This window comes from Schistocerca americana, chromosome X (assembly GCF_021461395.2).
Source record: "Schistocerca americana isolate TAMUIC-IGC-003095 chromosome X, iqSchAmer2.1, whole genome shotgun sequence".
Lineage (NCBI taxonomy): Eukaryota > Metazoa > Arthropoda > Insecta > Orthoptera > Acrididae > Schistocerca > Schistocerca americana.
Genome location: NC_060130.1, coordinates 639,324,206 through 639,347,728, shown reverse-complemented (window position 1 = coordinate 639,347,728; position 23,523 = coordinate 639,324,206). Strand labels below are relative to the sequence as shown.

At 40.5% G+C, this 23,523-nt stretch overlaps 1 protein-coding gene across 3 annotated transcripts in view; it reads left to right on the top strand.

Annotated features, from left to right (window-relative positions):
• LOC124554956 (WD and tetratricopeptide repeats protein 1-like) overlaps positions 1–23,523 on the top strand; it is a 202,316-nt gene that overhangs the window by 48,696 nt on the left and 130,097 nt on the right. For all 3 annotated transcript variants that reach the window (XM_047128661.1, XM_047128659.1, XM_047128660.1), the window contains exons 6-7: positions 19,677–19,875; positions 19,978–20,065. In XM_047128661.1, the coding sequence (XP_046984617.1) occupies positions 19,677–19,875; positions 19,978–20,065 (287 nt within the window). The remainder of the gene's footprint in view (positions 1–19,676; positions 19,876–19,977; positions 20,066–23,523) is intronic.

The following is a 23,523-nucleotide window of genomic DNA, read 5'->3' as shown; positions in this document are numbered from 1 at the left end:
TATTTTACCCCTGCCAACTTCAGAATTTGAAAGAGATTATTCCAGTCAACATTGTCAAAAGCTTTCTCTAAGTCTACAAATGCTAGAAACGTAGGTTTGCCTTTCCTTAATCTATTTTCTAAGGTAAGTCGTAGGGTCGGTATTGCCCCACGTGTTCCAACATTTCTACAGAATCCAAACTGATCTTCCCTGAGGTTGGCTTCTACCAGTTTTTCCATTCGTCTGTAAAGAATTTGTGTCAGTATTTTGCAGCCATGGCTTATTAAACTGATAGTTCGGAAATTGTCACATCTGTCAACACCTGGCTTCTTTGGTATTGGAATTATTATATTCTTCTTGAAGTCTGAAGGTATTTCGTCTCTCTTATACATTTTGCTCCCCAGATGGTAGAGTTTTGTCAGAAGTGGCTCTCCCAATGCCGTCATTAGTTCTAATGGAATGTGGTCTATTTCCGTGGCCTTGTTTCGACTCAGGTATTTCAGTGCTCTGTCAAACTCTTCATGCAGTATCATATCTCCCATTTCATCTTCATCTACATTCTCTTCCATTTCCATAATATTGTCCTCAAGAACATCGTCCTTGTATAGACCCTTCATATACTCCTTCCACCTTTCTGCTTTCCCTTCTTTGCTTAGAACTGGGTTTCCAGCGGAGCTTTTGATATTCATGCAAGTGGTTCTCTTTTCTCCAAAGGTCTCTTTAATTTTCCTGTAGGCGGTATCAATCTTACCCATACTGATTTGCGCCTCTACATCCTTACATTTGTCCTCTAGCCATCCCTGCTTAGTCATTTTGCACTTCCTGTCAATCTCATTTTTGAGACGTTTGTATCCCTTTTTGCCTGCTTCATTTACTGCATTTTTGTGTTTTCTCCTTTCATCAATTAAATTCAATATCTCTTCTGTTACCCAAAGATTTCTATTAGCCCTCGTCTTTTTACCTACTTGATCCTCTGCTACCTTCACTATTTCATCTCTCAAAGCTACCCATTCTTCTTCTGCTTTATTTCTTTCCCCCATTCTTGTCAATCATTCCCTAATGCTCTCCCTGAAGCTCTCTACAACCTCTGGTTCTTTCAGTTTATCCAGGTCCCATCTCCTCAAATTCCCACCTTTTTGCAGTTTCTTCAGTTTTAATCTACAGTTCATAAACAATTGATTGTGGTCAGAGTCCACATCTGCCCTTGGAAGTGTCTTACAATTTAAAACCTGGTTCCTGAACCTCTGTCTTACCATTATATAATCTGTCTGAGACCTTCCAGTATCTCCAAGCTTCTTCCATGTATACAACCTTCTTTCATGATTCTTGAACTTAGTGTTAGCTATGATTAAGTTATGCTCTGTGCAAAATTCCACCAGGCGGCTTCCTCTTTCATTCCTTACTCCCATTCCATATTCACCTACAACTTTTCCTTCTCTTCCTTTTCCTACTATTGACTTCCAGTCATCCATGACTAGTAAATTTTAGTCTCCCTTCAGTATCTGAATAATTTCTTTTATCTTATCACACATTTAATCAATCTCTTTGTCATCTGCAGAGCTAGTTGGCGTATAAACTTGTACTACTGTGGTAGGCGTGGGCTTTGTGTCTATCTTGGCCACACTAATGCGTTCACTATGCTGTTTGTAGTAGTTTACCCGCATTCCTATTTTCCTATTCATTATTAAACCTACTCCTGCATTACCCCTATTTGATTATGTATTTATAACCCTGTATTCACCTGACCAGAAGTCTTGTTCCTCCTGCCACCAAACTTCACTAATTCCCACTATATCTAACTTTAACCTAGCCATTTCCCTTTCTAAATTTTCTAACCTATCTGCCCGATTAAGGGATCTGACATTCCACACTCCGATCCGTAGAACGCCAGTTTTCTTTCTCCTGATAACGTCCTCCTGAGTATTCCCCGCCCGGAGATCCGAATAGGGCACTATTTTACCTCCGGAATATTTTACCCAAGAGGACGCTACCATCATTTAACTGTACAGTAAAGCTGCATGCCCTCGGGAAAAATTACAGCAGTAGTTTCCCCTTGCTTTCAGCCGTTCGCGGAACGAGCACAGCAAGGCTGTTTTTGTTAGTGTTACAAGGCCAGATCAGTCAATCATCCATACTGTTGCCTCTGCAACTACTGAAAAGGCTTTTGCTCCTCTTCAGGAACCACACGTTTGTCTGGCCTCTCAACAGATACCCCTCCATTGTGGTTGCACCTACGGTACGGCTATCTGTATCGCTGAGGCACGCAAGCCTCCCCACCAATGGCAAGGTCCATGGTTCATGGGGGGGCTCTTTCTATTAATAGGTATTATTATGCCATTAGTAATCCACTGTAGTTTAGTACTTGCCTTTCTGTGATAGACTATAGATGGAAAAGTTTAATTGAAAACATCCAAAAAGCTGTTTAAGAGCTTATCAAAAATTTTGAACATGGGCTTTCACGCTGTAATGTTACCAATTTATCTCACTCAGTCTACAACAGAACAAGTGCATGTTTTCTTCACTGAACTATCTTTTCATGAAACATCTTTACTTACTTTTAGTAATTCAATAAGCGAAGCAGAGTGATCTGAGATACCTAGGTTTAAAGAGAATTTAACAGTGTCATGAAATGTAGAATTGCTTAAAATGTTCTCCATACACATTGCAGTTCGCTCATTTGCTCTGGTGAAATTTAGTCTAAAGCCATATTTTTGAATTAATTAAACAATCTTAGTTGACAAGCTTGTTTCACTTGCCGTATCTGTGTTAAAATCAGCAACAGTTACTATTTCCTTCCTCTTTTCTTTTGTGATTTTATGTAGGAGACACTGGACTTTCTGTAAAAGTAATTTAGTCACAACACTAGCAGTAATCCTATATGTTGAGGTAATATTATCATCATCATGTTGTGTTCTAGCTCTACACAGCAACTTTCAAATATAAGTTTTTTGTTAAGAAAATTAAAATTTTCTCTTTCTTTACATTCTAAAGAGCTGTTAACCAGTATGCATGAGCCAACATGGGTTCTGTTTTTCCTACAAAAACTGTTAGCTACTGTAAAGTTTTTTAATTTGTTTAAAACTATGACTGAGTCTTTCTTAAGCCATTGTTCATGTAAGCAAATGACTTTGATGTTTCTTCCTTCTGAAAGAATAATTTGAAGCTTGTCAATTTTTGTTATTTTATCCTGTGGATACATTGCATTGAGGCCGTCCATGTTCCAGTGCATTAAGAATGAATACTTACTTGTATAGTTTTAAATACATCTTTCCTTGAACACTGTTTCTCTTTTTTTACTGTGTTTTTTGTTTTTCACCCCCATCACTGGCTATTAGTTTCTGTTGCTTCGTATAATTTTGCACTTATCAATAAAGATTTTGCTGAAAGTTATGGAACCTAACCTATTTAGATGCAAACCATCCTGTGCTATACAATTTTTGGTGATCAACTTGTTTGAGTCTACAAATATTGCTCCTAGTCCATTACACTGATCACAGAGGTTGCAGTTTATTCTGTCTATGTATTTGTCACTCACCGATCATCCATGTAGTAAGCAGCTTATTATGATTCTTGAATGTGAATAAATGCTTTTCACCGGTAGAATCACATTCCGTGTTGCGTTAATGAGGTCCTCTTTGCTGCAACTTTGAAATGAATTTTTCCCGGTATGTACAAACACACTTTTGTAGTATTCACTGTTGATTACGTTTTTTGAGTTTTGCTGTACCTGCAGAATATTCTTGAAATGTTTATTTAACTGATGCATTCTGATTCCTGGGCACACATTGACTTCACAGTTTGGAATCATAACGTTTTTGAGCATTGAATCACTGATTATTAGGAAGTCATTTTCCACCCTACGTTTTTCTCCTGTTTGATGCCTGTCTTTCTTCTTGTGCTGTACGATAGTTCATTTATAATGGTTTGTAGTTTCTGTGCAGTTAGAATTATTTATCACTTTTTCAGGAGCATCGGATATATCTTCTATTGCATCATTTTCGGAATAGGAAACATGCCGATTGTCATGGCTTTGTTCACTCAAAGACACACTAATTCCGCACTTCTGTGCACATTTACCACATGCAAGGTTTGCGTTTCCTCCATTTAAGGCAACTATCTCCTCTTTAAGTGCTTCAGTGTCACTATATATTATTATTATTTCATTATTGTTATTTCATTTTTTGAGTTTATTGTGTTTAACAGTTATGCCCATTTGTCACCCACACAGTCACAACATGATCAAGGTGAATCGTCATTTATGAACTTAAGGTTCGCTTTGGCACATCTTTCATGCATGCAGAACTTGCATTTGACGCACAGTATCCCTTTTATCACACGTTTCTCTCACTTTTTGTGCACTGCTGTACTACATATGTTTTTTTGAAGATCAAAGTGTTACTGTACTGTCCTTTTGGTGCCATCTTGGCACCTTGCTTTCTGAGCTAGGTGTGCTGTGTACTTACATGCCCAATCTGCCAAGTAGTGTTGAGAGTGGCTAAAATTGAATGCCTGCTACTGGGAAACATGAATGTTCAAGAAACCACCTACCAGAAATTTCTGGATAAAATGATTCTCATATGACTTCAAAGTTGCTGTAAACTTTTAGCTCGCAGGCCACTTTTTAAGAATTCTCTGTAAAACCATAAAAAATGAATGAAACATTTACATTTACAACTTCTGCTTTAGTCTCCAGAGAGTTAGTTAAGACTCAGTTATCCCTTCACACATTTACACATTCCACTTTTATTTGAAGAACTTTGTTCACTCATCTTAAAAAGGAAATCTCAATTATCATATTACAATGCAAAATTTCATTCAGTGATAGTTATCAGACAGGTGGCTTGTCAAAAATTGTATTGTTTTCTATAAAGTATGTTTTTTATGATAAAGAATTACAAGAAAAAACATTTACACATAATTATGATGAACACCGAAATGCAATCTGTAAGAGACTTACCATATACCATAGTGTTTTTGGTAACAATTTACACGACAAAGTGCAGTACTTTGTAAAGCACACCATCTAGTATCATTTTACACAATAATTACACAATAAAACTGATTAGAATAATGATTAAATGTGACCACCACATTATAGCAGAGATTACAATAAGAAGACGTGAAAAACAATAAAGAAAATTAAAAAAAAAAACCATAAATCCTGTGTGACAAATCATGCAAATGGTCCATTGTTTACTATTGTGTGAAAGTACATGATTCATCATCAAGTCCATATTAAAAATTGCTATATTATGAAAAGGACAGATTACTACTCAGCATATAGAGATGATGTTGAGTCACAGACAGGCACAACAAAAAGACTGCTATACGTTTGAGCTTTAGGTCAAAAGGTCTTCTTCTGAAGTAGAAAACACGCACACACACATGCACACAAGCACATCTCACACATGTTTGACTACTTGTCTCTGGCTGCTGTGGCAGCAGTCAGGCCACAGTGGTCAGAGACGGTGGTACTTAAATGTATAGCAGTTTTTTGTTGTGCCTGTCTGTGACTCGGCGTATCCTGTTGGTGGTGAATAGCAGTCTCTCATTTTCATAATATTGTTGTTATTTTATCTTATACTTTTCACTGTTTGGTACTAAAAATTGTTTAGTTTAGTTTTGTTTTCTTTTCTTTGTATTTGTTTATTTAACTTAGTACTTTTTGATTTTGGATATATATGACTCCACTGTTACAAATGAGTGGTGTAATCAGTTTTTATGTATAATTACCTGACCCCTACATTTATTTTATTTTCTTTCCTGCTGAGGCAATAGTTTGGGCTGACTAGGTGTGAATGAGAATACTTTTCTGTAGTTGTAGTTGACTTAGCTAGTTCATGATTGCAGAGTGATACTGATGAATGTCTTATCACAAGTTAATGGAATAGTTTAGTAAATATATTTTGCAGAAGCTGATTACATCATGCATCTCTACCAGATGGCTGAACATGGAGTCATATGACAACAGATGCTGATCATAATTCCCTTCTACTGTGGTTATCTTTTAGCTTCTGTCCTTATTCCAGATGGCAATTCCTGAATGTTGTTCACTTCAAAATTGTATTATGTAAGGCCAGAATTCACTTACAGTTAAAACTTATAAATACCCAATAATCTGTTTTCCGACCAGATATTTAAGAACTAAATTTTATATTCCATTTGTTAACATGCGACTCACAAAATCTATGGTGTTACTCTCCACTCCCTTGACTTTCCTCATTATCTGGTACATCTCTGGTAAAATCCTTGTCCAATTTGAGGTGCACAAATCACTTTGGCTCACACAGGTGATCTCTGATCCACCCAAAACCAATATGGCATTCCTCATTCTATTGCCACACATTTTTCTTTTCTATATCTACAGCTACATCTACATGGATACTTTGCAAATCTTACTTAAGTGCCTGGCAGAGGGTTTATCAAACCATCTGCACGATGATTCTCTATTATTCCACTCTAGAACACCTCATGGAAAAAGTGAACACCCATATCTTCAAATGAAACAACAAGTTTACTGTTACCAGATACTGTTTGTTTATCTCCACGACACATTTCTGAGGTTTAAACTTCCATCATTGCCCCATGGGGGTTTGGGGGTTAGAATAGGCTCGAGGTATTCCTTTTTGTATCCTGCCTGGAAGGCGGCGCATGGGAGCAGGGGAGCAGGAAAAATATGTCGGTACTGCACGTAAGTAAAAGTGGTTTACTGGAGCCTGAATACATATACAGAGGCATACATAACTTGTACATATGAGCACAGTCTCAAGCTGAAGCTAAGTGTCCTGGCTGTCTGCTCTTGATCAAATGGGTTGCATCTGTAACGGAGCTCGTAGACCTGGACAGCGCCTGCTCTAGGGCGCTGTCGTCGGTGTTGGTGTTGTAGTGCCAACCTACGCTGTGGCTTCGGAGCTATTGATACCACATCCCTCCCCCCTGAAACGACGGACTGTCGTTGAGTATAGCTTCTGACGGTGGGTGGAGAGACCCAGGGGCTGCACAGTTGGGGGGGCGGACAGCGGAACTGCCGGGGCAAGCTGTCCATCCAAGATCCCGAATTGCTTGCGAGGGCGTGAGGAAAACGCCCCATGGAAAACCTGCTCAGGCCGCGCGCCACTACTGGGTATGCTCGGATGAGGAGGCGGCACAACGACCTCCATGGGCGGCAGCAGTGTGACATCAGCCACAGTGTCCATCGGTTCTGCCACCACGGAGGAGCATGGTGGCGGCAACCGGAGGTGGGGCCGTTACAGTGGCGGCGAGAGGCCCCTGTTCGGTGCAGGTGACCAGACCGGCAGCGGCGATGACGGCAGGCGTGCCCGCGGAGGTGCAAGCGGCGGAGGCGCCGTCGGTGGAGACGTGGGCTCAGGTGGTGGAAGCTGCGAAGCCTCCAATTCTGCCGGAAAACAACCAGCAGCAGAAAGCCGGGGATGGCACAAATGGATCTGGTTCCGGTGTCGCTTGACAGTGCCGGAGGGACAAGAAATGAGAAATAAGGCACGGCCAAGCTCGCGAAGAATGCGCCCCTGCTCCCAGATAGAATACCAAATCATGTGGCGCCAAGCCAGAACGAGGCGAAGCAAAGGGAGTGTGCGGCAGTGGGTGCAATAACTGCAGGAGCAACCGATGGGCGCGGCCGTGTAACAATTCCGCTGGGGAATGGGTGCCGCGTGGCTGAGAGCGATAGGAAGCAAGGAAAGTCCAGAGAGCACGCTTGCAAGAGTGCGTGGTGCGCAACTTGCTCATCTGTGACTTAAATGTACACACAGTGTTCAGCCTCGCCGTTTGACTGGGGGTGGAACGGGGCTGAGGTCAGATGGCGAATGCCATTAGCAGCACAGAATGCTTCGAACTCAGAGGACACGAAATGGGGGCCATTGAATGTGGGGAAGGGGACTGATGACTCTGTAGTTTGGTCCCTTTCTCTCCAAACCAACCAACCAACTAACTAACTTCCATCATCAGGTGGATTTACATTTGTTAGTATGATGTGTGTGTGTGTGTGTGTGTGTGTGTGTGTGTGTGTGTGTGTGTGTGTGTGTGTGTGTGTTTTGGAGGAACTTGTGACACTGTCTACAAAACACTATTTCAGAACATGGGTAATGCATCACATGTAAACTGTCATATTTTGTAAACAAAGCTGGTGTCTGGAAACTACTAGGTGGAAAGAGCATATACATACATCAAAAAAAGTTTTGCATCACCCTGGTTCCCAGAACTCCTGAAGATCGTCATTGACTATGGATATTGTATCACAGACACAGTCCCTTTGACTGTTCAGAGATGTCACTAAACCCGCCCAAAGATGTAAACAACCATGCATGAGCAACACCTATTAGACGGAGGGGGTCTGACAGCCAATCAGTTCCAGTCATTCCACCAGGTAGGAGGTACACAGCTTGTGTTGTCTGTAGTTCATCCATGCCTAGATGATCAATCCTGCGGTTTGATAGTGTCTGCATTGTTACTTTGTGCCAGGAGGGGCTCTCAGCAAGGTAAGTGTCCAGGCATCTCGGAGGGAACCAAAGCGATGTTGTTCGGATATGGAGGAGATACAGAGAGAGAAGGAACTGTCTATGACATACTTCACTCAGGCCTCCCAAGGGCTACTACTGCAGTGGATGATCGCTACCTACAGACTATGGCTCGGAAGAACCTTGACAGCAACACCACCATGTTGAGGAATGCTTTTCGTGCAGCCACAGGACATCGTGTTACGACCCAAACTCTGCGCAACAGGCTGCATGATGCACAACTTCACTCCCGACACCTATGGCAAGGTCCATCTTTGCAACCACGACACTATGCAGCGCAGTACAGATGGTCCCAACAACATGCCGAATGGACCGCTCAGGATTGGCATCACGTTCTCTTCACCGATGTGTGTCGCATGTACCTTCAACCAGACAATTTCGGAGACATCTTTGGAGGCAACCTGGTCAGGCTAAATGCCTTAGATACACTGTCCAGCGAGTGCAGCAAGGTGGAGGTTCCCTGCTGTTTTGGGGTGGCATTATGTGGGGCCAACGTACACCACTGATGATGGTCATAGAAGGCGCTGTAACGGCTGTACGATACGTGAATACCATCCTGCGACCGATAGTGCAACCATATTCGCAGCATATTGGCGAGGCATTCGTCTTCAGGGACGACAATTCGTGCCCCCATTGTGCACATCTTGTGAATGACTTCATTCAGGATAACAACATCGTTCAACTAGCGTGGCCAGCATGTTCTCCAGAAATGAACCCTATCTAACATGTCTGGGGTAGATTGAATAAAACTGCTTATGGACGATCAATAAAAAGGGCGGAAATGATGTTTATATTGATCTCTATTTCAATTTTCTTTACATGTTCCAGAACTATCAGAATTGAGGTGATGCAAAACTTTTTTTGATGAGTGTAGCAAAAGTGAAACATTATCACAAAGTAGAAAGAATATACGTCACAACAACATTATTATTTTGGAATAGATTGTGAAGGATTGTGGAGTTCTCTGTTTTGAGGTGCTTTAATACATGCAGTTTTAGAAGGTTATGTAGAAGGGAAAAGGAAGCGAGGAAGGAAGAGATTCCAGATACTGGATGACATGATAGACGGTACAACACACAGCAGTCTTAAGAAGGAAGCAATGGATCGCAGAAAATGGAGAGGCGAGGGACCTGCTAATATAGCAGATAACTGATGATGATGAATACATGCACTGGAATAAGTATTTCAGGTTGTATATAAATCCGATTCTGTCTGTTTATATAGCTTAAATTTCATACTCTTTTTCTATAAATTGCAAACCTTAAATACAATAAATATATTGGCAAGAGTGGTAAAATTATACATAAATAACATTTTTGTTTGGGATTCAGAGATAGGATGAAAGGCTGGAGGCAGAGGGAGATTGAGGGGGAGGGGGGGGGGGGAGAGAGAGAGAGAGAGAGAGAGAGAGAGAGAGAGAGAGAGAGAGAGAGAGAGATTGCTTAATCCTTTAAAATATGCAGATAGTTGTGCAGTTTGTGCTGTTAGTTGATGTACATATACTTCCAAGCTGACAGGTGTTATGAGCTGTTGGTGTAAATGAGTCCAGTCCATTGTGCATTTGGGGAATGTCATGATAACATAACTAAATGTTTATGGTAAATATTAAGGTAGGTGCTTGTGCCTGCTTCCATGTGTGCATGCACACTGCAAATTAAATAACATAGGCTGTTGAAAACAGAGACGATAAGATTGTAAATGTTGTCATTTTTGTCATTTAGGATGGATTCAGGTTGTTTTCTTTGGTGTTTGTATATTTGCAGTGTTTCAAGAATGTCGAGGTTTTTGCCATTATGTTGTATATGTTGAATGCTGATTCTTGAATGCTGATTCTTGTTGTAAACATGGTGTATTGTTTCATACAGGTGGGTGACTTATTGTTGTGTGGTATTTGTTGTTTTTATAGTACTGCCATGTGTTCCTTGAATTTAATATTAAATGATCTATCTATCTGTCTGGTTTATGTGGAACAGTCCAAACATTCAATCGTGTACACACCCATGTAATGAAGTGGGTTTCATGTGTTGCCGTTGTGAGGTAACTTCTGTTCAGTCTTGTTGTCTGTGGTAAGAGATATGTTTATGCCTTTTCATTTGAAGAGTTGGCTGTCTGATTTGAAATATTACCTAGAAATGGGACTGTATGAAAGATGTTACTTTCTTTTTGTTTTTTGTGAACAAGAAATTGAAATAATAAAACAAACAGCTATTGCAAATGGCTATAACAGCTCCATAGAAGGCACCTTAAAAATGACATATCAGATTGCCAGTGTCTTCAAACAAAAAGGCATAAACATACAAGAAGATTGAACAGAAGTTACCTCACAACAGCAACAAACAAAACCCACTTCATCACATAGGTGTTTATAACATTGAAGGTCTCAACTGTTCCACATAGATCAGACAGTGAAATCGTTTGAGATTAGATTCAAAGAACACATGACAGCACTAAAAAACACATAATCAGTAGCCACCCACTTGTATGAAACAATACACCATGTTAACAACACAAGTATCAGCATCCTACACATCCAACCTTAAGGCGAAAAACTAGACATCCTTGAAACACTCCAAATATACAAACACCAAAGAAAATAACTTGAATCCATCTTAAATGACAAAAATGACAACATTTACAATAGTATCATATCTGTTTACACATATATACATTATATATACATATGCACCTACCTTAATGTTACAAATATATGATCACACCAATAGCATGCAACAGTTTGGACCCCCTGTCAGCTTGAAACTAAATGTACATCAACCAACAGCACAAATTGTACAGCTATCTGCATATTTTAAAGCATTAACCCACGTCTCTCTCTTTTTCTCTTCCTCTCCCTCCACCTCGAGCCTTTCATCCTTATCTCTGAATTCCAAACAAAACTGTTATTTATGTATAATTTTACCATTCTTGCCAACATAATTATTGTACTTAAAGTTTGAAATTTATCTAAAAGAGTATGCAATTTAAGCTCTATTTACATGACAGAATTGGATTTATACACCACCTGAAATGTTTATTCCAATGTATGTATTTTGCACCTCAAAACAAAGATCTGTACAATCCTTCAAAACTTATTCCAAAATAATAATGTTGTTATGATGTATATTCTTTGTACTTTTTGATAATGCTTCTCTTTTGCTATATGCTCTTTGCACTTAGTAGTACCCAGACGCCATCTTTGTTTACAAAATATGACAGGTTACACGTGATATGTTAAGACAATGAAAGGAAGCTGTGACCCCTGGAGGTATTCTATAGTACTTGTTTTAGTTTCACTGTTAGATAGATATGTATTGTTTTTAGTGAAAAAGCTGCCCAAAACGTGTTCTGAAATAGTTTTTTTGTAGACAGTGCCACAAGTTCCTCCAAAAATCACACCACACACATTTGTCATACTAACAAATTTAAATCCAGTTAAACCTCCAGAATGTGTCATGGAGATAAATAAACAGTGTCTGGTAACAGTAAACTTGTTGTTTCAGTCGATGTCAATAACAGTCATGATAAAGCCTAATCTAAAATGTTCGCACCTATATATTTCCGTGTGAGCTCTGATTTCCCTTGTTTTATTATGATGGCTCATTTCTCCCTGTGTAGGTCGGCACCAACAAAATATTTTCATACTTGGAGAAGAAAGTTGGTGATTGAAATTTTGTGAAAAGATCCTGCCCCAACGAGAAACAGCTTTATTTTAATGATGTATACCCCATATCTTTTATTATGTCCTTGACACTCTCCCCGTCCCCTATTTCTCAATAATTGAAAACGTGTTGCTCTTCTCTGAACTTCCTCTATGTACTCCGTTAGTCCTGTCTTGTAAGGATTCCACCTCATGCAGCATTATTCCAAAAGAGTACAGACAGGTGTAGTGAAGGCAGTCTCTTTAGTAGATCTGTTGCATCTTTTATGTATTCTGCCAATAAAACACAGTTTTTGGTTTACCTTCCCCACAATAATTGCTGTGTGTTCTTTCCACTTTGAGTTGTTTGTAATTGTAACTCCTAGATACACTCCTGGAAATGGAAAAAAGAACACATTGACACTGGTGTGTCAGACCCACCATACTTGCTCCGGACACTGCGAGAGGGCTGTACAAGCAATGATCACACGCACGGCACAGCGGACACACCAGGAACCGCGGTGTTGGCCGTCGAATGGCGCTAGCTGCGCAGCATTCGTGCACCGCCGCCGTCAGTGTCAGCCAGTTTGCCGTGGCATACGGAGCTCCATCGCAGTCTTTAACACTGGTAGCATGCCGCGACAGCGTGGACGTGAACCGTATGTGCAGTTGACGGACTTCGAGCGAGGGCGTATAGTGGGCATGCGGGAGGCCGGGTAAATGTACCGCCGAATTGCTCAACACGTGGGGCGTGAGGTCTCCACAGTACATCGATGTTGTCGCCAGTGGTCGGCGGAAGGTGCACGTGCCCGTCGACCTGGGACCGGACCGCAGCGACGCACGGATGCACGCCAAGACCGTAGGATCCTACGCAGTGCCGTAGGGGACCGCACCGCCACTTCCCAGCAAATTAGGGACACTGTTGCTCCTGGGGTATCGGCGAGGACCATTCGCAACCGTCTCCATGAAGCTGGGCTACGGTCCCGCACACCGTTAGGCCGTCTTCCGCTCACGCCCCAACATCGTGCAGCCCGCTTCCAGTGGTGTCGCGACAGGCATGAATGGAGGGACGAATGGAGACGTGTCGTCTTCAGCGATGAGAGTCGCTTCTGCCTTGGTGCCAATGATGGTCGTATGCATGTTTGGCGCCGTGCAGGTGAGCGCCACAATCAGGACTGCATACGACTGAGGCACACAGGGGCCAACACCCGGCATCATGGTGTGGGGAGCGATCTCCTACACTGGCTGTACACCACTGGTGATCGTCGAGGGGACACTGAATAGTGCACGGTACATCCAAACCGTCATCGAACCCATCGTTCTACCATTCCTAGACCGGCAAGGGAACTTGCTGTTCCAACAGGACAATGCACGTCCGCATGTGTCCCGTGCCACCCAACGTGCTCTAGAAGGTGGAAGTCAACTACCCTGGCCAGCAAGATCTCCGGATCTGTCCCCCATTGAGCATGTTTGGGACTGGATGAAGCGTCGTCTCACGCGGTCTGCACGTCCAGCACGAACGCTGGTCCAACTGAGGCGCCAGGTGGAAATGGCATGGCAAGCCGTTCCACAGGACTACATCTAGCATCTCTACGATCGTCTCCATGGGAGAATAGCAGCCTGGATTGCTGCGAAAGGTGGATATACACTGTACTAGTGCTGACATTGTGCATGCTCTGTTGCCTGTGTCTATGTGCCTGTGGTTCTGTCAGTGTGATCATGTGATGTATCTGACCCCAGGAATGTGTCAATAAAGTTTCCCCTTCCTGGGACAATGAATTCACGGTGTTCTTATTTCAATTTCCAGGAGTGTATTTTGTTAAATTTACTGTCTTTAGATTTGATTGACTTATTGTGTAACCGAAGTTTAACGGGTTCCTTGTAGCACTAGTGTGGGTGACCTCACACTTAAATCATTTAGGATCAACTGCCAATTTTCACACCATGCAGATAAGTTTTCTAAATCATTTTGCAATTTGTTTTGATCTTGTGATGTCTTAAGTAGACAATAAATGACAATATCATCTGCGAAAAACCTAAGATGACTGTTCAGATTGTCTAGATTGTCTCCTAAATCATTTCTGTAGAGTGCCTGTAAAACTACCTTGGGGAATTCCAGAAACCACTTCTGTTTTACTTGATGACTTTTTGTCAATTACTATGAACTGTGACTCCTCTGAACCATTGTCTTTGAGGCAATTCATAGTGTTCAAACGCAGTATATGTTCCAAAATCCTGCTGCATATCTTTGTTAATGATATGGGCCTGTCATTTAGTGGATTACTCCTACACCTTTCTTGAATATTGGTGTGACATGTGCAACTTTCCAGTCTTTGGGTACAGTTCTTTCATTGAGTGAGCCGTTGCACATGATTGTTAATTGTGGAACTGTTGCATCCGCATACTCTGAAAGGAACCTAATTCGTATACAGCCTAGACTGGAAGACTTAGTAACTCTGCTCCAGCAGCACTGGCATTGATAGTATTTCCATTGCTGTCATGCAGAGAAGGCATTGACTGTGTCTTGCCACTAGCATACTTTACGTACAATCAGAATCTCTGTGGATATTTCGAGACAAAGTTTATTTGTGGAAACTATTATAAACATCTCACATTGAAGTCCATGCAAAATTTCAAGCTTCTGTAAAAAAAATTGCCAATCAAGGAGGATTTTACATTAGCTTAAATTGGCATGCTTTTTTCATTGTTTACGCAATAGTGTTTTGACCTGTTTTATGTACCAAGAGGGATTAGCTCCTGTGTTTGTTGATTTATTTGGTATAAATCCCTCAGTTGCTATTGTTACTGTTTCTTTGAATTCAAGCCACATGTGGTCTACACTTACCTTGTTAATGTGGGAACAAGTTGAGATTGTCTCTTAAGAAGACATCAAGTGAATTTTTATCTGAATTTTTTGAATAGATATATTTTTCATTTATTTTTGGAGGATTTCAGAGTTAAGTTATGCAGTCTTGCTAGACAACTGTGTTTCACTAATCCTTGTATCTGTTTTGATGCATGTTATTGGCTCAGGATTATTTGTTGCTTAGAGGTCAAGTGTGTTTTCACAATCGTTTACTGTTAGAGGGGGCCCATGATCTAAATGTTTGAAATAATTTTCAGAGAATGCGTTTAGTGCAGATTTGGAAGTTGTTTTATGCATATTTCTGTATTTAAATATGTATTTTCACCAACATACTGTAAATAAATTCAAGTCACCACCAACTATAATTGTACGAGTCGGGTACGTGTTTGGAATTAGACACAAGTTTTCGTTGAACCTTTCAGCAATTTCTATATCTGAGTTGGGAGTATGGTAAAAGGATCCAATTATTATTTTATTCTGGTTGTTGAGAATGATCTCTACCCATAATAACTTACAGGAACTATCTAGTTCTTATTGCTACAAGATAAAGTAGTTCTAACACCAACAAACAAGCCACCAACTGCATTTAGCCTATCCTTTATGAACACTGTTAGGACCTTTGCAAAAATTGCAGCTCAACTTATCTCTGGCTTTAGTCAGTTTTTAGTACTTATTACGATATGAGCACCAGTGCTTTCTATTAGTGCCTGGAGCTCTAGTACTTTCCCAACACAGCTACGAGAATTTACAGCTGTTATACCAGTGGCCCCTAGATGTATGTTCTTCCTCTGTTCAACCAGTAAGTACCCTTTGAGACTGAAGCCCAGTATGTGTTCCATTTTGACCCTCTTAACCCAGTCCACACCACACAGCCTCTTCCACCCTGGTCACAACCTCCTGTATGTAATGAACTCCTGTCCTATTTAGTGGAACCTGAAACCCCACCACTCCATGGCATAAGTCGAGGAATCTGTAGCCTATACATTCGCAGAACTGTCTGAGTCTCCAATTCAGACCCTCCACTTGGCTCTGTATCTGAGGTCTGCAAGCAGTCCTGTCGACTATGCTGCAAATGGTGAGCTCTGCTTTCATCTCGCTAGCAGGACGGGCAGCCTTTACCCCTTCTGATAGTCACTCAAAACTAGAGGGAATCTCTTCTGATCCAAAACAACACACGTCATTGCTATGACATGAGCCACCACCTGCAGTTGGCTGCACTTCCACATCTGGAATGACTCCACCCATATGCACACGAAGTGCACATTGGCTTTCTTCTCCTCCTCAGCTGCCATGTCCCTAAGGGGCCCCATAATGTGCCTAACTGTCAATGCTCCCAACGACCAATAATCCCATGCTTTGTGATTGCCTGGATCTTGCAGGCTGAGAGGGGTTTCTTCTGAAGCAGGACAAGTGACTGCATCTGTCTGAGCGACAGTGTCAACCACAGCTAGCACCTGGAACCTGTTTGTCAGACTAACCAGGGAGGCCTTACATTGGCCCCTCGGGAATTTTTTCACAGCTTGCCATGCCTTAAGGCAACCTCCCACTCAACCACAGGTGAGGGATCAGCCTCAATGCAAGCAGTTACTGGGCTGGCAACCAGTGTGGACTGATCGGCAAAGTCATGGGTAGTACTGGACGTGTGTTGAATCCTCACAGTCGGCCCACAACAGTGATGCCCATCCACTGCAGCCTCAAGCTGTGTGACCAATGTGGAGCTGAGAGCAAAGTGTCTCACCAACTCACCTAGCATCCGCACACAGCAATCACAATACCTATCCATACTAAGGACTGTGGAAAACTATACCACAGAGACAAACAAAGGATTATCAAATGCAGTACAGAACTCTACTGTAGACACCCACAAAAATGCAAGAAGTGTATCTGATAAATTAGATTAACACACAGAGACTCAGAAACCAAACTACCAAAGCACTACAAAGACTAAATAATTAGCTCCCATTTAGAAACTTATAATATGTCACAAAATAGGTTTACTTTCCAACACAAACGAAAGTGTGAAAACTGTGTCTGTTAAATATCAAATTAACATGCTGAAATTTAAAACTACGCTACCAGAGTACATAGATGAAACTATATAATTCGTTCCTGGTTAGGAACTCGTAAAATGTCACAAAATCAGATACTTCTCTGCTGTTGCTTGTGTTTTGGTCAGCTGCTGCTGCCATGCTACAAATCACACTTTTATATTTATTGTTTGGTCACTCATACTTATAGAAACCACACAGGCTGAAAAACTCAACTGGCTGTGGCAGTTTAATGTAAAGTATTCTCAAATGGTACTAATTTTATCAAGTTTAGGTACTATTCCATCTTGTGTAATAATAAGACCCAAGTTGTTTGTCTTTTTTTCTCCTAGGTTCAGATTTCTTTAGATTCACTGCGACCACAATCTGTTAATACTTGTATAATTGTTTGCAGATTCTCTTCCCATGTTCCAGTACAATCAGATGTCATCTGTGTATGCAGTAATTAAACTTGCCAGATGTTACCCTATCTTTTATTAGATTTCCAAATCATCACATTCCACCTTTAAGATTTGGTTGTTACTGCTGACATCCAAAACAAAGTTATCTTCCCTGTACTTCTCATTTACTACAAACTGTGGGTTGTTTTATTGACTTGTCAACCTTTCTATTAACTCCAAACCTAATATGTAGTTTTCTTCTTTCTTCTACAGCGTTTCTCCTAGGTTGCATATCAGATACTTTGCAAAATATGGTATGCTTTCATTTTATTTTCGCATGGTGTTCCCTGAATCACAACCATTTCTGTTGAAAATACTTTGTGCAACATTAACACTGTTGTTAACTGTTTTGTTATTTTCATGTTTTCTGAGCCAGGTCATTGGCTTCCATCACGTTTTTCCTGTTTCTCTTCATTAACTTTTGTTAACAATATTGTCTTAGGAATTGATTTGACATGTGCCAAGTTCTGGTACCCCTTTGATCTTGACTTGTGTGATCTCAATAATGATCAGACATATGTTAGAACACTTCAATCTTCAAATTCAAGAACTGTGGATAGTGAAGGGTTATGTGTAAAATTCAGAACAGTTAATACTTTAGCATCTGTTGTAAACACTTTGCTTACCTCTATACTGACATTGATCTGTTGTGGGAAGGAGTTGAAAGACACGTGTCAGCTGTAGTAAGAAGGAACAACAGGAACCTCCAGTGGCAGCCTACTTCTATCTCACGTCTCGTGCCTTACATTTCTGATGATGAACAAGGTGCTGCTGTCACTGTAATATCTGAATGTTATATCAACATGTTAATAAACATTTCCAGCTCCAAGACTCCATACATTTTCAAAACTTGACGTCCAGCACGCCTGGTTTTAACAAGATGGGGTTATTTGCAAACTGCTCTCTATGGCAGCAGGGAAACATTTGTTGGAGGATGACGTGATTTCAAGGAATGCTAACATTGTCTGGTTGCCTCAGTCTCCTTACTTTTCAGTCTGTAATTTTCTTTCATGGAGGTATCTGAAGAGTGTCATTTACCACATTAGATAGGGAACAGTAGATGAGATCAAGACACAGATTAAAGAGGATATCACCACTATCCCAGGTAACACATTTCACTACTCTTTGTAAAACCTACAGATTTGGCTTACAGAATGTCGACACCAAAATGGACAGCATTTAACTGATGTAATTTTTGAAAAAAAAAAAAGGATACCTAATGCAATTTCCAATCCTGTTCAACATATTTTGAACTTCAAATAAATTTTTGTAGTGTTCCTTAATTTTTTTCCTTATTTTATCTTATTATTTCAAAATTGCCCATTTCTCTTTGCCACCCTTTATTAAGTCTGATGCAACATTACAAGAAGAACCATTGTGACATTTGCCTGAAGCAATTTCGGGATACCTTGATTAGGATAGCTTGACTTAAACCAGGGTAAATTCACTGAGATTGAAGCACTTCTTCACACCACTTCCTGTTCTCCTCCCTTCCCTTCCCCTTTGTAAATAGTTTTTGTCAGTAATTTTAGCTATTTTTACATATTCAAACTCATGATTATTTTCAATATTGGTGCCATTATGTACAGACTTAGTAATATATTATGAGACTTATTGAATAATATATTTCACAGGTTACACTGTAAAATGTGAGTGAGTAGATTTTAAATTTAACAGAATTGTGAATTGTCAGTTTGGACCAAGAACTACCATTTGGGAATAGGTGGCTACAGCTGCACAGAATTCATCCAATTTAAGTTTAAGTGTTACATTTAGTTTATTGTCAACCCCATGAGTGCTGTTACTGCTAGACTGCATTACAGAAAAAGATAGTGGTAAGATAGGTAATTTTTTAATAATTTCAAAAATATTAGAATATTAATACATAATTAGTAAACCAATTGTGATTCAATGACCTAAGAAAATAACACTAACTGTTAGAATTGTCAGATTTGGACTTTAAGTGTTAACTTGTAGAATTTGTATTTCAGCCTGCCATCAAACTGATTGGTATATTACAATATAAGTTATACCAAAATTGGACTAGTGACAATGATATGAGCACTATTACAATATTAGACCCTGAACTTCAAAGTTGTTTGAATATGTAACAACATAATGCTGTGAAATCAAAAGATTGAAATGATTTTTTGATATTATTTTCTTATTTTCTAGGCAGTTTGATCTTCGCACATCTCATGCCTGTAGTGGCACAGTTAATAATCTGTTAATCAATCTTGCCAACCATGTTGGTCGTGAAGCTGAAGCTAAATGTGTAGCTATCAATCCTCTGAGGGAAGAGTTATTAGCTGTAGGAGCAAATGATCCATTCATTAGAGTCTACGATCGCAGAATGATCAAATTGCTAAATAAGGTCAGGTTCCCTCTGCTACTTTCTCTGAAGTACTCATGCTTTCTACTGTGAGTTGCATTGTGATAAGTATAAAAAAAGAAAAATGAACTATTACAATTTCAGGATGTTCGAGTGCCGATGGGAAATCGGGCCCCAGGTGCAGAGGTTCCAGATAATCTTGTACAAGGATGTGTGACGTACTTTGTTGCAGGTAATTTGTAGACCAGCACATGAAGGAAATTTAATACAATGACTGAATGAATCAGTAAATGTGTTACACCATATGACTAAATTAATGGTGTTTTACAACTGGGTGCTAGATTTGAAAGCTGTAACTGAAAGAAACTGTAAACATAGCAAGTAATTCTAACTACCCTTGTTCCATTTTACTGCCTACATTTTACAATACCACTTAGCCTAATGGTAGACACATGCCAACACTTTTTTGCTGTTTGAGTGCCTGACTATTGTCTTACAATGTCTGCATTTTCTGCTATTTTCACAGAATCCCACTTGGTTTTACAAAGATTTCTCTATGGCATTGGCCCATTACCTAGCCTGCATTTATCGTGAATCTCTCACCAAACACAAAATATCAAGTGACTAGAAAAAAGTGCAGGTGGCTCCAGTATATAAGAAGGGTAAAAGAATGGACTCTCAAAATTACAGACCAATATCCCTAACTTTGGTTTGCTGCAGAATCCTTGAACATATTCTCAGTTCAAATATATTAAACTTTCTTAAGACTGAGAAGGTTATGTCCACAAATCAGCATGGTTGTAGAAAACATCACTCATGCAAAACTCAGCATGCCCTTTTCTCAAATGATTTTCTATGAATTGTGGATGAAGGGCAATGGGTTGGTTCCATATTTCTAGATTTCTGGAGAGCATTTGACATGGTGCCCCATAGCAGGCTGGTAATGAGGATACGAGTGTGTGAAGTAAGTTTACAGTTATGTGAGTGGTTCAAAGACTTCTTAAGTAATAGAACCCAGTATGTCGTCCTTAACGGCAAGTGTTCATCACAGACAAGGGTATCATCAGGAGGGCAGACGGTGCGAGCAGCAATCTGTGGTTGTTTGCTTATGATGCTGTGGTGTACAGTAAGGTGTTGAAGTTGAGTGACTGTAGGAAAATGTGAGATGAATGGCAGCTAGTTCTAAATGTGGAAAAATGTAAGTTAATGCGGATGAGTAGGAAGAACAAACCTGTGATGTTCGTGTACAGTATTACTAGTGTCCTGCTTGACACAGTCAAGTCATTTCAATATCTGGGCATAACATTGCAAAGCAATATGATATGGAACAAGCATGTGAGAATTGTGCTAGGGAAGGCAAATGGTCAACTTCGCTTTATTGGGAGAATTTCAGGAATGAGTGGTTTCACCTGTTAAGGAGATCGCATGTAGGATGCTGCTGAGACCTATCCTTGCGTACTGCTCAAGTGTTTGGGATCTGTACCAGGTAAGATTGAATCAAGACCTTGAAGCAACTCAGAGGCGGGCTGCTAGTTTTGTTACTGGTAGGTTCGAACCACATGTAAGTGTTGCAGAGGTGCTGCAGGGACTCAAATTGAAATCTCTGGAAGCAAGGTGATGTTCTTTTCGAGAAACACTATCAAGAAGGTTTAGAGAACCGCCATTTGAAGCTGTCTACCACATGATTGTACTGCCGCCAATATACGTAGCACATAAGGACCACAAAGATAAGATACGAGGAATTAGGTACGGAATGGTGGCTTGTGGAGTATTGATGTAGATGTAGAAACAAGATTTCTTGTAAATTGTCGATCAACACACTCTTATGTAACTCTAAAAACCAACTGATCGTTACACTGTTGCTGTGGGTATTGTACAAAGGGCATTCAAAAAGTTTTGCACAGTTGCCTCTGTTTTTTTATTTTTTGCAGGAGGAAAATGAAATCTTTTGTGAACATACTTGGAACATGTAGCTATACATTGAGCCTACTCAATGTAGCCTCCATCACCTTTGATGCAGCATTCTTTCCATGATGTAAATGCACTTCGGTAAAATTCTGGGGATTGACTTTTACATCATCGCTTGACACAGGAAATAGGGTCTGTCTCACTATCAAATGTTTTACCGTGCTGGTGGGCCTTCAGACGACCAAAGAGATAAAAATCAGATGGAGGTAAGTCCGGACTGTTGGGAGAATGAGGAACAATTTTCCAACCCATTTTCTTGATTTTCTCCTGCATCATAAGGGTTGCATGGGGTTTTGCATTGTCATGGTGTAGTCTGATGAGCTGACCCTGAAGCTGTGGTTTGTGGGTCTTGATGGCATGTCGCAGCTTGTCCAGTGACAAACAGTAACTGTCCTAGTTAATTGTGGAGCCAGGTTCCTAAAAGTCAATGAAAATGAGACCATACTGATCCCAGAAGAAGGAGGCCGTCACCTTTCGGCCTGCTGTTTGTGAAAGTCATGGTTTCTTCTTACGAGGGGAACCCATATGACACCACTCCATGGATTGGGTTTTGCTCTCAGGTTCAGACAAAACCAACCATGTTTCATCCTTGGTAATGACGCTGTCAAAACACTGTTTCCACTCTTCAGTCATGAGACCCTCGCACACATTCTTCCTCATTGTTTTCCTTTCTCTTGTCAGTAATCTAGGCAACCAATGTGCAAAGATTTTTCTGTATTCTAGTAACTGTACCAGTGATACCACAGTACCCAATGACAAACGAGTCACTTCAGCAAGCTGTCGTGTCATCACACATCTGTTATTTTGGATGATTTGATCAGTGGTCTCATTCACCTCACTCACTGCCATCTATGGTCTGCTGAATTGTGGATTGCCCAGTATAGAGAAATCACTGTCTTTAAACCTCTCCAACCACCGCTGCACACTGCTACGATCCACTGTGTCCTCCCCATAAACAGGGAGCAACTTCCTGTGAATCGCTGTGGCAGAGTCATCGCCGGTCCTGAAGGGGAACTCCATCCCCGACCGTTGTCGCAACCTGACATCTACTTCATGGCCCATTATGGCTCACCTGTAAATAAAAGGAAATACTTTTACATACCAACTTATAGCTAAATGTTCCAAATATGTTCACAAAGAATTTCATTCTCCTCCTGCAAAAAATAAAAAAATAGAGATGACTATGCAAAACTTTCTGAATGCCCTTTGTATACAGCAGTTTTCTTATGGTTTTACACAAAAGTTTATGTAATCACCCTTATTAGTTGTGTGTTCATCAGTTGCACATTACCTTTGCCATGAATTTGTGGAATTAATGGAAATGTTATGAAGTTATTAACACGCAGTGACCCTCATTTCTATGTGTGTAGGTCCTTGAATATAATGCACTGTTTGAAAATCAAAACTAATCTAGGCAGATTGTAAGAGTTAGCTGCATTCCAAAAAAATGTTAGAGCATGGTGAGTGATTTCATTCAGCAAAAGAAAAAGTCTTTATTTTTTTGAAGATGAACTAAATAGTAATATAGGAGTCGATACCCAGGAAAATCCACCTATCGCACCTTTTTGAAACTGAATCGTAAGTTTAGATTATGTTTTTGTTAACCCTTTGACTGCTGGAGGTGCACCCTCTGCTTGGCGCGCTGCAGCCTGCGCCCTTATTTGGCTACCTGTGCCAAGTGCCTGTTCCTCGAGCCGCAACCTGAGTCGGAGCGGCCTGTGC